General features: G+C 39.6%; 1 protein-coding gene across 2 annotated transcripts in view; it reads right to left on the bottom strand.

Annotated features, from left to right (window-relative positions):
• Positions 1-15,454, bottom strand: part of FBN1 (fibrillin 1) — a gene marked incomplete at its 3' end in the record, with an annotated part of 155,799 nt that overhangs the window by 21,216 nt on the left and 119,129 nt on the right. For both annotated transcript variants that reach the window (XM_082005259.1, XM_082005260.1), the window contains exons 35-49: positions 14,455-14,577; positions 13,725-13,847; positions 12,679-12,843; positions 12,159-12,227; positions 11,922-12,047; positions 10,461-10,583; positions 9,649-9,807; positions 8,640-8,711; positions 6,290-6,415; positions 5,495-5,617; positions 2,432-2,557; positions 1,515-1,631; positions 998-1,126; positions 604-723; positions 27-152 (exon numbers count right to left, since the gene is read on the bottom strand). In XM_082005259.1, the coding sequence (XP_081861385.1) occupies positions 27-152; positions 604-723; positions 998-1,126; positions 1,515-1,631; positions 2,432-2,557; positions 5,495-5,617; positions 6,290-6,415; positions 8,640-8,711; positions 9,649-9,807; positions 10,461-10,583; positions 11,922-12,047; positions 12,159-12,227; positions 12,679-12,843; positions 13,725-13,847; positions 14,455-14,577 (1,827 nt within the window). The remainder of the gene's footprint in view (positions 1-26; positions 153-603; positions 724-997; positions 1,127-1,514; positions 1,632-2,431; positions 2,558-5,494; positions 5,618-6,289; positions 6,416-8,639; positions 8,712-9,648; positions 9,808-10,460; positions 10,584-11,921; positions 12,048-12,158; positions 12,228-12,678; positions 12,844-13,724; positions 13,848-14,454; positions 14,578-15,454) is intronic.

Here is a 15,454-nt window from a genome sequence, read left to right as displayed (position 1 = left end):
ATGCCAGAAAATAGGAATGAACTTACCTTGGCATCGCCTTCCTGTGGAAGACAACACAAAGCCTTCTGGACAGAGACATTTGAAACTGCCTGGAGTGTTGCTGCATGTGCCCAGGGCACAAATTTCTGGCTGTTCCACACACTCATCAATGTCTGTAAGAAAAGTAATTAAAGAGATGAGAAATAAAAATGTCTACACTGGCAGCTGTTCTACATAAAATGTAACCTTACATCACCACTGATATTCAATAGATTTGAAAAACAAAAAGGTCAAACAAAAAGGAACAGACAGAAAGAGGAACAAAATCCAGGTGCAAAATCTAGGGATAGTTTTCACATCCTCATGCAGTGGGCAAACCTCAGCAATGTACTATCAACCAAACAGGCTGAGACTAGATTTTTCTTGAGATCAGATCAGATCAGGTAGTTCTGGTTCAAAGAAAAGTTGGTGAAACTTTTCCTGGGAAGTGACTTACTAGTGGCTACAGTTCAGAACTGTACACTGCCACATAAGACTAAACATTACTCATGTTTAGATGCAGAGGAAAGCGGTAACAACTGTGATTAACTAGGAAACAGGACAGAAGGATTGTTCTATACACACCTTCACATTTGTCATTCTGCAGGACATAGCCAGGAGGACAGATACATCTGAACGACCCATCCAAGTTCTGACATGTGCCTGGTGAGCATTTTCCAGGCTCCAGTGCACACTCATTGACATCTAAAGGAACAGAAAGACAATTTATTTGAGATAATTGCTGTTATCTCAATAAATCTGTGGCTGAGGCTGCTTTAATTTTGATTCCATCAAACTGATGGTGGAACTTCCTAGGAGGAGGAGAAATGTCCTCTTCTCATCGTGTTGTCATTGTTTTCTGCTGCTACGTATAATGATGACAGCGTGACAGTTCTTTCTGACCTCTTCTACTGTTTTATTAAGAATATCTCCTCAAGGTTTGCTGCACTTTTTTACTACCCTGAAAGAAAGCACTCACCAACACAAGTCCTGCCATCCAGAGCCACCTCATAGCCATCATTGCAAAGACACTGGAAGGACCCGATCGTGTTCACACACTGACCGTTCCTGCACAGCATTCCATTTCCACTTGCACACTCGTCCACATCTAAGAAAAATAACATTGAAAGATGTGTAACAAACACCTGCAACAAGTGAAATTGGGCAGGTGAGATTTCTGTTTCCACTATATCGGCACAGTAACTGATAGTACATAAATAATCCCCTGTTTCAAAAGCAAGTGAGGGGAAAATACCAATATTGGTCTATGTTGTAAAATCATCAAAGCAAGAATGAAAAAAGGAATAGCATATACCACATGCAAACATTTGGCTATAGAAAAGTGAGGAGTGCATAATCAAAGAGGTCTTTTCAGACTGAAGAAATAAGTTTTTGTCTTTGATCATGCAGACCACGCAAGGTACCACCCTAACTCAATAGAGAAGATGGTACTAATGGTACTGTCATTAGAAGTAGAAAGTCTCAGTACTCCTTACCTATGCAGTCATTGTTGTGTGAGAGGATGAACCCTAAATTGCAGCGGCAGTTGAAAGAGCCAATCGTGTTTCTGCACGTTCCATTGCCACAAGCATCTCTCTCACACTCATTAATATCTACAAAGGAGAAAAAACAAGCAGCAAGAATTTTAATCACTGATGGGGAAAGGAAAGCCTGTAGCTATCTCACAGGCAAGAGAAATAATCCACTGCCAACAGAGTGAATAGAGGGGAAAAAGATTGTTGTATCTCCCAAAAAGAAGATTTTACACAGGTTTATATACTTGATATTAACAATTACAAAAATAATCAAGGGTCCAACAATCATTTATCTTACTGTGGCTCCTACCTCACCCTTCCCAAAGGAATTCTAAGCTATCTTTAACCATAAGTTTTCTGAAATCTCCTCATCTTTCTCAGGCAACAGACTGAGACTGTTGACTACACTAACAGCTGTGAAGAGATTAAATACAGAATTTCCTTCTTTATGAAGATGACTGTTTCTGAAAAGGGCACTTTTCTGGCAAGAAAGCTACCCTTCAGTTCCGCTGTTAAGAAGCAGGCTGTATACAATTGCTGCATTGCAATATTAATCTATTAAATTTCTTGCCTAAAGGAATAAATGAGACAAAATGCTTCAGAAAATTCTAAGAAGAATGGAACATTTTCCTGAAAAATTAAAGCACTATCAGTTCTTTAGACAGGATATGTATTTTTAAAAGATTCACTCTACTGTAATGACATGTTCTTCGTTCTTATCAGCTTCCTAATTGCCAGCTATGGTGTTTTTGCACCTTTACCTGATGGTAAATGGCTAACAATCTCAGTTCTTGTAATGCAACTCCTTATGACAGAGAGGATAGACTTAATAACTATCTTACTAGAAGCCTAAGTACAGCTTAATTTGATATACTTGCCTATACACATTGTTCTGTCATCATTGGTCTTGAATCCATTGTGACAAATGCAGTAGAAACTTCCAACAGTGTCAATACACTGCCCGTGGCTACAGATATTAGGAATTTCTTGACATTCATTCCGATCTGAAAAAAAAAAAGCACAGTGAAAGTTAAGGCCTCTAAACTACAGGGCTGGAAAGATGCACTAGCAGCAAGCATGATAGTTAGAATCCAATGCATGGCCCTAATTTAAGATAGTATTTTTAATTTATTAATGACAAAAGCATTACTAAGTAAATCTCAGAAAAGGGGCTATGTGCTTGTAAATTACCTTGTCCAACATTTGTGGAGTTGAAAAAGATTTAGCGTAAAAATTGTATTTACCAAACAAATTCTTGCTGGAGGGAAAGCATATTGCCATGGCTTTGAAAAGCAGAATTAATGACATTAAATTGTATGGGGAGATTTGTAAGTGCTATACATCAACTATGCAGCAGATATGAAAGCCACATATAAATCACACAAAACAGAAAGGGAGACGAATCCCACACTTTTCTCACTAAGCTTACAGAGAGATAAAATGCATTTTTATCTACTCATTGTGCAAAGATAAAATGGGCACATGTATAGATATGCGTTTTAGCATCCATGCCTCGTGCAATGTGATGATCCTGTAAACCAGACAAAGCTCAAATAGCAAGAGAAGCTACTGCTGTAAGGAGTCAGAAAATATTCTGCCAACAACAGCAAACACCCAACTGCACAATTCTGCAGAAAGAGATGGGGAAAGCTATCCTGCCAGTGTGTGATATGCTGCCTTACAACAGCAGGGCATCTATTACACTAGTTCAACAGCTGACTGCTTCCTGCTGCTCTTGTTATGAACGCTTTCAGGCAGAATCCAGGATTTTATCAATAGTCAGTGAAACAAAATGTCAAAGAACAAAACGTGCTGTCCAGCACATCTTCTTCCATACCAAATCAGAAACATGAATCAAATGAGGTCTATCTGTTGACCTCATCACCAACATGAGCTGGTCTGATTCAACATGCTTCTTGGCATTTTGTCTGCTGCAGCTCCAAAATGTGGGAACTGAGAAGCTGCCATAAGCTTGTATTAGAAATTATTAGATTTTAGTGTTCAGTAATTATCTTTTACATGCAATCTAAGCAAAACAGACGCAGTTTCTTACCAAATCATCCCCAGCTCGTTACAAAACTAAGAGTCAAGTTGTTCCTAATTGCAAAGAACTTCATGTACTAAATCTTGATTTCCTGCCTCTACCGCCCCTTCTCTTACACTCTACTTAGTACATTCCCAATAGTCCCCATCCTCAGGATTACTGTGCATCAAATGGGGCCATTAGTAACTTTGGATGGGTGTTCACTGAGGACCAATGCTATTAATGACACTGCTGCTAATTAGAGTCTAAAGGAGGCAGAAAGGAAACCAATGCTGGATAACGTGCTGTCTTAAAAACTCCTTCTCAGCTTAGGAGAGTAGAGACAAAAGAAAAACTATGAGTCTCTTTGGTGCTCTGTGGGCCAATGAATAGTGAATTAAAGTCCCAGGGAAAATTCACTTCTTTTGGAGTAAACAGAGAACATTGTAACTTTAAAAAATTGTGAGGCAGAATTGTCTTAAGTACCAAAAATGAGTTTATACGAAAAAATTATTTATTATACCACAAGAAATAGCACCAGAAGAATGCTATTTTGATAGTAAGATAAATGCAGTACTCATAGTACTAGTGGCTGTGATACATCAGTTTTGATTCAATAACATATAAACTATTGGGGTGTGATCATTTTCCATGCAGTAGCATGACTGATCCAACACTGCAAGCTGCTTAGCACTCTTTGCTCTCAGCAGAGCGGTTGGGAATTTCCTTCCTTTGCTGGATCAAGTACTTTATCAACCACTTTTATTTTGACTCTAATTGTGTAACTTTATTTTCACTAAATATAAAATAAGAGCAAAATACAGGGAAGTATTACTGTCTGTGCCAATTCACGTTGGGTATTGTAACCCGTATCAGAACCTTCCCTGGCTCTTCCTGTACTGCTGTAACGAACCCATAACAACATTAGGAACATATTGAATATTTACATGTGCCACTGCATAGCCTAACAAAACAAAGTTTTAGTTCTCATAGTAGTGTTCTGGTTGCCCCTACACCCTTTTCCCTCAAGGGTCACATGAAACAATGAAAAACTGCACTGCAGGGAAAAGAACATTTCCTAAAACTGAAGTACTCAGAAGCAAAAACCCAAGGAAAATGTTACCAGCTTCCTTTGTAATTATTATTTTGTTCAGAAATGTATGTAATATTTACAGCTGCTTGGCTCAGAGCAATCTTTAAAATCTCTGCAATTCTTCAAGTAATCAAGATAACATGAATACCTCTCTGGACTACAATATTAGAAGAAAGAACAAATAGATTAGAGAACTGTAGTCCCACTCAGTGAGTATTTAAAAATAATGTTCAAGGGCCTGTTTATATCTACATAAAAGTTAGGAAGTTTAACAATAAACTTTTTACGTTAGTTATTGAATATGGCCTAGCATATGATAAGTCCACCATCTTATCAGCAGAGACCCCAGCAAGGAGTGATTTATTTGTAAAAATACAAGTGGCAAATAAATTCCTAAAACACATGTAGCAAATTATAATGAAAATCAAAGAATTTATGCAGGAGAAGGTCCTTGTCCAGATCGTAACTGAATTTTCAGTGTCAGAAAACACTTAGTTGAAAGGTAGAGAATCAATCGGTCTTCCCTCCCTAGACATGACATAGGCTAAAGAAAAATGTTTGCAGTTCGTAGAATGACGTGTAAGACAAACACCCACTCAGGTGACTAGCTCTCATCTACGTCTCTGTGGGATGGGCCCATTAGTCTTCTGGGAATTACCAGAATGTTTATGCGATGCCCTAAAAGGCTAGAAGAGGAGGGTTCTTGGAGACCAGATCATCTCCTGGTATACCATCTTTCTGAAGAGGAGTTCTGCTTTTTTTTGGTATCTTTTAAAATCTACTACTTTTTGCAGTCCCTCGCACAAACAAGCCAGAAGTACTCACCCATGCAGCGGCCAGTTGATGTGAACCTGTAGCCAGGTTTACAGTCACAACGGTAGCTACCAGCTGTGTTGACACATTCTGCGTTTTGCTGACACACTGGTCCATTTTGGCATTCATCAATATCTGTCAACACAAAAAGGGAATTTGATTGTTAAGGTAAGCTGGCACTAGAAAGACGTCAAAACCGCTTTGTTTTTAGTGTGAAGAGTATTACCTTACCTAAATATAGAAATTTATTCCTAATTCTGAAAAATAAATATATTGATGAAAGTAGATATTTGGTCACATTTAGGTATCTCCCTGAAATGATCCCAAACCCACATACTCCATCTGTAAAAATCATTCCTGTTTAACTCATACTGCTGTCTTCAGTTTCTCCATTAAATTGACTAATACAATGGTAGGAAATATTTAAACTGGAAAAAAATATCATGTGTTTATGCTATTTACAGAAACCTTTGTTCCATTAGAAAAAAAAATCTTGGAATTAAAAAAAATTGTGCTCATGATCTGACTCAAGAGTACTACTCTTTTCTTGGCTTTACTGTCAAATGTGAAAACAATGTTTCTTCCCGTGACTGCTGACTCATGCTCCTTCAAGGCCTTAGATGTCTCATGGAAAATCTGGTATTTTCTACGCAAAAGAATTCCAAATGTCTTAATTAACATAGACTTATTACACTGATACCAGAATTTCCTCCTCATTAAGGACAACTTGCAAGTATATCAGATTTGCCAGTGTCTGGATTGCCAGCTGGTTAAATCCCATTTCTCTGAATGAGATCAGCACTCTACCTTCACAGATCAGCAGCTTGTCGTTGTAGAAGAAACCCACAGGACACTCGCATCGGAAGCTGCCAACCATGTTTATACAGATCCCATTTTCACACACTCCAGGGATCTCTCTGCATTCATCAATATCTGGAAGAAGCATTTTTTAAAAAATACTTGTAAACAGCACTTCATGAAATCTGCTACAGAATATGTCCTTATGCATCTATCCTTCAGAGAATTAGCAAATGTATAATTTGAGCATCAGAATATTCCTAACTGCAATAGACAGAGTCATTCCAAACTGTGGAAATGTAGGTACTTCCTATTTCCTCAGGTTCTGACTCTTCAATGTAGCCAAGATATATCCTGCCACATAGGAATGCAGAGGGTAGCACAGGTCTTTACTCACGATTCCCACCCACAGCCCTGATGAACCTTCTCATCTTCCCGAGTGTTACTGTGGAGTTATTGGGAAGAGCCAGAGAGAATGTAACTGTATTTGGTTTAATACAAAAAAGCATGACTGAATGCAAAAACTTGTCAGAATTAGTTTTGCACTGTTTTACCCTTGCTAAGCTGAAAAGACTTTCATGTTTTTATACAACAGTTTGAAAATGCCAATGTCAGGTAACATCTGAAGTGCTACCAACATGCTATTAATTAGACTGATTAAGCCAGGCAGCCAGGGTTTGTCAATGTGCTATATACACCTGGGTTAAGTAATGGATTTTGGCAGCACAAAAACTCAGCTGCTATTACGATTTTATGTCTTGCATATTGGTCCTTAAAGTTACACACCTTTAATATTCTGACAACATGAAAGAATTCAGAGACTCCTCCAAAGCCCCTCCTTTAGTAAAAACTGCCACATGTACATCAGACACAGAATATGGTGGGAAATTGTCAGCCAACGTGAGTTTCCATCAGATAACGTTGTTTCTTTTGTTTTGCTGCTGGATCAAACCCTTCATTTCCTATATTAGATTCTGTAATTCTGAGTCCTCTGATTATATAAGGGATGAGGAAAAGTAGAACCACTTCTGCCTCTGAAACAACCACCTGGAGTCAACACATAGAACTTTAATCCAAACAGAAGAGTAACATCATGTAAGGACTGTAACCAAATATTATAGGGTGCACAGAGCACTGCCCCTCCAGAGTGGGCACTACCTTGTCCTAGTGCGCTGTGCCTACAGATGCAAGGGACATGAGCAACTCCTGTGCAAAAGCAGCAGGTTGAGTGCTACAAGCTAGTGAGACCTGCCAAGATCCCAAAGCAGCAGGGAGAACCTGTGATTCGCATGGCATAAAGCTGTATGTGCATCAGTCTCACCACAGTGCTGCATGCACTGGGATGTACCGGTGGCCTCTGTGGGGTGGCCTTTCTGTTTCAGTCAGCTCCTGAACGTGCATTGCTCTGTGACGTGGCAGAGCAGACAGAGCAGACTGCACACTCCTGGCACACATGTGAACTGCTACAGATGCAGCTTTTACCTGTGCATGTTAGCATGATTCAAGGTCACCCTGCTGACACTGATGAATGGCCTTAAGTAGACTTGGCAACAATTTGGGATAATGCTAATAGCTAGAAGGGGGAACTGTGCTTCTAAGAAACGACCTGGTACACAATAAATACTGTACATTCTTGTAACTTCTTTAAAATTACATTGCCCACTTTACTAGAAGTATTTCCATCTAACACGCTGAACACTGCATCACAGCAACAGCTTAATGCTAATGCACCTAATTACTGCCTATATGCTGCCTCTGTTTGTTAAAGGGCACATTATCTGCTTCTTAATTTTTCTGTGAATAAAAACAAAAGGGAGTCCCATTAGGGATTTACTTAACTCCTTGTCTTAGAATTCCTCATTCTCTCCCTCTTTTTGTTTTGCAACTTGTTACTCATAATTCAAATGTTGCACACAATAACATATGTGAGAAATATTCCAGCTGAGCAGAAAAAAGGATTCTTGTGTCAAATCAATACACAGGGGGACTGATGTGAAATGTCAGATTAAATCTCTGCTTTAGTTTGAGGGAAGGACTCCTAATTCCTCTCAGACCAAATGCTGGTTGGCCTTACTCCCAGACCTCTTATTCTTAGTATCTGTGCCCTACTCATGTAGGCCTGATTACAGTTTCTTTGGAGCTTTATGTTGCCTTGATTACAAGCAGCAATTATCATTGCTGCCAGCTAGGAGGAGCTAGGCAGAAAGTTTGCAGGCTCGGATGTAAATGGAGGGTTGAACTCCATTACACTGTCCAGTCGCTATTCCTTCCATGAAAAAAGTAAGTGGGAAAACAAACTCCCCTCTTCCCTGGGCAGAGGTAGCATGGAATTTAGTTCAAAATAGAAATTACAACTCACCAACTGGTAATCCTGTATAAATATCAATGAAGAAGCCAGGCCTTTGACTTCCACAGAGTGTGGAGAATTCATCTGCAACAGGAAAACAAAGCAGCAATTATAGTATTTGGAATTAATCAACAAGTCAAAAATTCATTACCTCCTTTGCCCAAGAAAATTCTTCTTCTACTCTTTCAGCACCTGCAGGGCACACAGAGGTATGCAGACCCTTCCCTGAGGCTCACCATGTGATGTGCTTAGTATGCACTTGGGTTCTCATTCAAAGGCCATTGAAATTAGCAAATAAAAAGATGTAGAGGGCTTGGGATCACAAGGTGGTTTTGCTTTGCATATGCTTCTCTCTGCATTACAGTTGTTGCATACAAGTCCAGATTTGACTTTTAAAAACCTGAAATGTAAGTTGGAAGTTATTCAAAATAAGTGTCTAGGAAGTTTGTTCTGTGATTCTGTGAAGCAAATCACCTTGAACAACAGTGGGATGTCCTGGGCTCAATCCTGCAGAGTCTTACCCAGTACAGAAGGAGTCCTGTATGCCCGTACAATCAGCCCAGAAACTCCTATATTTTACAATTAGCTGCTTGACATAGATCATTCTCAGAGGACACCAAGGTACCCCCGTAAACCCATGGCTACCATAAAGGCAGTTGAAGCACAGTACAGCAGACACCATATCTGTTGGCGCAATGCCAATAAAGCCTTGGTCAGTGCCTCAACACTGGATCAGCAAGCATTTGCAAAGAGACATATTAACCAATATAGACCATGAAGTCTCCCAGACAGGGAAACTGTCACAAAGGAGGCATGGCCCAGCAGCATGAACAAGCCACTCAACATATGCCTTCACTGTGACTAGAGCTGATCACATTCAAGCCAAAAAAAGTAATTAACCCCTTCATTTTAGACACACAAGAGTAGATAAAGACATAGCATCTCTAACAATATTACACCCACTAAAAGTAATTACGATGTTACCAAGGCTTTCAAATAGCTTTGCAATACAAAAACATACCAGTGCTTGGGATAGGACACTGTTCACAGGGCTTATTCCACGCACGTCCAATGTTGTACGAACAGCAGCACATTTTCTTGGTCATATTAAAGAGCAGCTCACCATCACAGGTCTGATTGTCAGCATAGTAATTTCTGTAACACAGACTTCTTCTCATATCTGTGAAAATAAAGAAAAACCCAAGGCAATGCATTAGCAACTCTTACAGAAGATGATCTACTTGAAGGGTTTAGGAGATACCTCCTTCAAATATGTACTTTTTAGACCCTTGTCAAGTAGATGCTGCAGCACTGTAGAATCCTACAGAACAGCTTGTCCCTAGAAGATTATTCTAAAAGTATGAAAAGTGTTTGCAATACAAATATGCAAGAGCAACCAAAATGGCTGTAATACTGATCAGACTCATCAAAGGATTCAATATTGGCGTTTTACCCAACACTGAAAAACATGAGCTTGTTCATGGCTCCCTCTAAGAACTGTACACAGCTTGTGACTTGACTCTGTGAAGTCTGAGTATTTTTAGTAGTGTTTCACATGTAGAAGCTTTTAAAGCTGAAGTGAAACTTGGAAAGGATGAGCAGAGAAAATACCAAGTTAAGGGAGAAATTCTAACGAGGTACTGAAAGATCTGCATTAAAAGTAATCTGGCTTGCTTTATTTAATAAAATTAATGAAAGAAGCTTGATCTTTCATTGAGTTAATTCTTGTATAACTAAATTCAGAGTAACAGTTCTGATTTGTGCCCAGTAAAGCCCTGGCCCAAAGTAGTGCCCCAGTAAAGCACTAAGATAAAGCTTTAAAATAAACCATACCCATGCAGTTGTTTCCTCCATTGACTTGCATGTAATCAGGAGGACAGATGCAGGTGTAGTTCCCAACAGTATTGTAACATGTGCCAGGTCCACAAATGCCAGGTGTATCACACTCATTCACATCTAGAAGAAAACAAAAAGGCACTGAGTGGCCACAGCAGCTTTCTCATTCGGCTTCTGAGAACGAAAATGTCTAAGGTAGGAAGGTACTGGTGGAGGCAAGCTGAAGGGGCTCTGAGCAAGGTCATGGTGGAGTGAAGCCCACACAGAGCAGGAAGTGGTGGCACAGGTGGCCATGGGAAGTCTGGCTGTGATGAAAAGATGGGAACTCTGATATGCCTAGGCAGCTCAGAGACAGCAATTTGGGTTTTGCATCTGTTGCACAAAAATAGTATTTGAGGATCTCATCCATTCTGGATTCCCAGATCAGGACAAGAATCAAAGCTGTTCCCTGTGGAGTGACCGTCTCAGTAACTGATGATGCTAAAATAGACTGATTGGATGGTTTGGGTCTGTTTGTGGAAAGTGACTGAGCTTCCCAAAACAATATGTCATGTTTACTTCATCTAGGGACTTCAACCTTTGTTTAAAAAACCCCAAACCCAAACACAACACCACTCTCAAAATACCTCAGTTCCTAAAAGTTCAAAAGTATTTCACTAGCCTTACCATTTTAGAGTATCTTTGACACACCACTAAGGCAAAATATAGAGTCAGATCTCCTCTTTAACATTTGTTGGAACTACATAAGTAGCATATGGATGAAGCCTTGGTTCAGCCTTAGTTTAGGACCTGAATCTTTTGTATTTCTGCAGTGTTTGGCATATCATAGGCACTATATCAACATTATTAACAGTCTGGAAGGCTGAAGACAGCCTGGGCAATGGGAAATTTAAGGACTTGATGGGTTGCTTAAAGCTTTATATCCAGTACAACCTGACAGTTTGTATGTAATGTGATGAACATGTACTACTGACTGTGCTAGGCAAAGGAAAATGTTTTGCAGTACAACTGATATTTTCAATTGGAAATTGAGATCAGCAGGAGAGAAAATAAGCAGTGGAAAAAAGGCATGGACACACTGTAACCAGCCCAGGAGACTCAGGGGGCAAGTTTGCTCTTTATCTGACTGCTTACTCATTACCCATTACCAAACAGCTATTTTTTATAGCTGGTTAGTAAATTATGTTTTACTTAAAAAAAAAATTGTTGGGTTTTCTGGTTTTAATCAAAATCTGATCATTTTAAACAAGGATTTGCATATATTTCAACATGGTCAAGAAAGAATTTTCTCTTTCTCAATGCAAGACTTCAGCTTGTTCCAATTTTCCCACCCTTAAGCTTTACACTGCTTGGTCTGGTTATGTTTCTTTTCAAGGACAGGTTAATTCTTCTGCATATGCATGTGCCATAATTTTCTAAGAATAAAAGCAGAAGACTAGTTAAGTGAAGGCTACGTACCATCGCACACTCGAGTGTCTTCATTCAAATAGTACCCTGATGGACACTGGCACTGGAAGCTACCAAATGTATTAATACATTTTCCTCCTTGGCAAAGTCCAGGCAGTTCTTGACATTCATCAATATCTGTTCAAACAAACCCACAAACATTTCATGCATGCTTTTCCAAGAAAAACAACACTCACTGAAGACTTTCATAGTTTTACACATGTAAATATAGGAAAATGTAAATAGTACCTTCTAATATAACTGTAATAGGGTTTGGTCGGAAACCTTCCCCTCCAGGGCAAAGAACCTTATATTCAGCTGAAAACAAAATAGTAAAAGCATTTTCAGCACAATTATTTTTGAAAAGGAATGAAATTATTACAGGTAACATTAAGGCTCTGAGCAACCTGATCTATTTCATGATGCCCCTGCTCACTTGCAGGGAGGTTGGACTAGATGACCTTTAAAGGTCCCTTCCAACCCAAAGATTCTATGATTCTATGAACGTAACCAGACAGAAACATTTAGATTTTACTCTGTAACATCAACTGCTATGTAGTTTTTTGTGTAACAGAAGTGATAACAATATTCTGACTAAATAATCTTTCTGAAAGACTAGTAGTTTTTGGTTAAGACTGGTGGAAACCTGTCCCCTGCATGTACACAATAAATGATAACACCAGTACTTGAGTTACCTGGCTAAATTAGAAAAAAAAAAATCCAACAAACACATTGTATTGTTGTGTTTAACCCGGGAAAGCTGACTTACTTGTGTTCACAAGTGGGCAATGTTCACAGGGAACTCCCCAAGCTTTGCCCAGGGAGCAGCAACAGGAGGCCTTGGAAACACCCACTCCAATCTCATTGCTGCAGAAGGTGCCACCATTATCTCCACGAGTTTTAATGTCCAGATAACAGTTGCCAGATCGTGTATCTATTCAGAATGCACATAATGACAAATACATCTTATGAGAGAGGAGAACACAACACATCATCTCAGGATGAGGGATACTTTCAAGATGGCTCTCATTTCTTGTAGGACAGCCAAAGAAAGTAACTTGTGTTGTCCAGGAGGGTCCAGCTTTTCCCACTTAGATAGGACAGTGGTGCCCCATCCCTTGACTTTGTTGGACTTCTCACAAAGTAGGGAATTTATTCAGCATGTTTAAGGGCAGTTCAGCCAGGGCTTTTCTCATTTTGATTCACGTTTTCATCCGCATTTGTACATCCTTCCAGTTCCAGAAACCCACTGCTCTCTCCTCTCCTTGAGGTTAACAAGCATGAAGGCATCTACTACATGTTAGGAATTTCAAATACATTTGAATTTGAGAGGCATTCCTACACCCTCTTAAACAAACAAAAGCTAAAAAGTACCAGAGGATTACTAAGCAGTTGGAGCCTAACGCAAGAGCATTTCCATCAGTCATGAAGCTGCACCTAGCCAAGCTGCGCTCAATGCTCCAAGAGCATGGGTGGCTTTATGCCGCAACTTCATTCGCCTGCCATCTTGGGGCCAGCTGGATGTTGGTTTAGGCTTGTTGAAATTTAAAATTGTCTCATGCCTGCTGTAAATTGTGGACAGCTGTAACAAGCCCCAAGGGCTTGGTTCTGGCAGACAGGCACTGCTGGCATGCTACATTGCTGTGGACATACTACGACTGCACTGTTACAACTTCTAAGCCGGGGCAGCCGAGTGGGAGTTGGAGAGCCTGTTCCAGTCCCTTTCTGTGACCTGGGACTTTATTCGGAAGCAGTTAGCCTTGCACCCGCTCTGTGCAACTTCACTTGTAAATAACATAAGGAGTGCTCTCTTACCAACGCATCCAACTCGGGTGGGATTCAGCTCAAAATCAGGAGGACACTCACAGGTGTAACTACCAGCAGTATTGACACATGTGCCACTAATGCAGGTTGTGGGATCTGCACATTCATTAACATCTGCAAGAAAAAACAGCATTTGGTAAGCAAATACTCGAGGACAGTGCAAACCATCAGTATACCAGGTATATGCTGACCACCACAAATCTATTAGTTATGAGATACTGATCTCCAGAAAGCTCTAAAAAATACATACATATTTTAGAAGAACAGTAGTCTGAGATGAATTCATCATTTGCGGGGGGGGAGGCGCAGGCGGGGAAGTTTTTCCTGGAAAACCAATCTATGAACCAAAATTCACATAAAGTACTAAAAATATACTTAAGGGAAAAATACACAACAAAGTCTTAGCTTACCATCCAGTACTGTGAATGGAAACTAGAAGGCACAACACATCTCCACCTGGGACATGTGGACAGACAGAGGGGTTATCTCTGCTCTGCTTTTTCCCTTCTTCTCCTAAGCCAATAGGATATCAGAGGTTGACAAAGGAGGGGAAAGAGAAGTGTAGAAAAGGCAAGAAGGAGAATCCTATGTTATACAGTAGGGAAGTCTATATTTTCCTATATTCAGTCTGATTTGTATAGCTTTTTAAAAGAATTTCCTAAGGAGCTGACCATGACACTAACAGAAAATTAATAAGCGTGGTGTTCCAAATTATCTTTACCTGTGCAGTTACCACCACTTCTGTCCAACTCGTAGCCCACTTCACACTCGCATCGGAAAAGTCCAGGGAGGTTATGACAAGTACCGTAGACACAGATGTTAGGAAGCGAGCACTCATCAATATCTGACAGAGGAACAGGAGAGGAAAAATCTGAGTTTTCCTTATCTTTTTAAGATATCGACAGAGAACTGCTGAAAGGTTCAGAAAACATGGACCTGGAAGCAAACTGCTCCTGCACACCATGTAAGACCAGCAGAAGTAACATGCAAGATGTACGTTTGGAGCTTAAGGAATCTAACCCATAACATTTTGGGGGGGCAAACGGCTCTTTCCAGTGTCTCTGGAGGCCATGTCAGAAACAATCTGAGCTTATTAGTGGGCTAATGTGACAAGTAGCAAAATTAAATATGGCAGGAGATATGCTTTAAAAAAATGAAGTTTATTCTAAATCAGCAGTCATCTGCAGAAAGCTGGACATCAGCAAAGGAAAAGCTTGTGCCCAAAGGTGAACTTGATGCTCATCTTCAGGATTCTGCATTTGACAGATCTCAAGTTTGTCAAGCAGACCCACTTTTGTGCTTTTTGTCCAAATCATTGCATCTGATTCAGTATTTACTGAATGCCATATGCATTGCACAAAGAACAACCAATTTGATACAATAAAAAGTATGTGTTTACAAAGGACCTTAAAATACTGCATTTAGTGTACACATCTGAGACATCAAGGAAAGTCTGTTTTAGCAACAGAAGCTAGGCTCTATATAAGCTATTTGAAGTTAGCTAAAAGGTTTGAAAGTAAATAGTTTCATGAAACATTATGAAACTTAATATTGTTTTATTTACACAAAAATTCACTCTCATAAATTACTTCTCTTGGTAGATTACTAAAAAAAAATACACAGAACACTTTTCAGGGGAAAAATCCTATTTATAGTGATGTACTTATGAACTCCATCAAATACCAGTTACTATGAGTTATTACTGTGTCAGATGATATGTC

This window comes from Phaethon aethereus, assembly GCF_964289735.1.
Source record: "Phaethon aethereus genome assembly, chromosome: 12".
Classification (NCBI taxonomy): domain Eukaryota; kingdom Metazoa; phylum Chordata; class Aves; order Phaethontiformes; family Phaethontidae; genus Phaethon; species Phaethon aethereus.
This window is presented reverse-complemented; position numbering and strand designations above follow the sequence as displayed.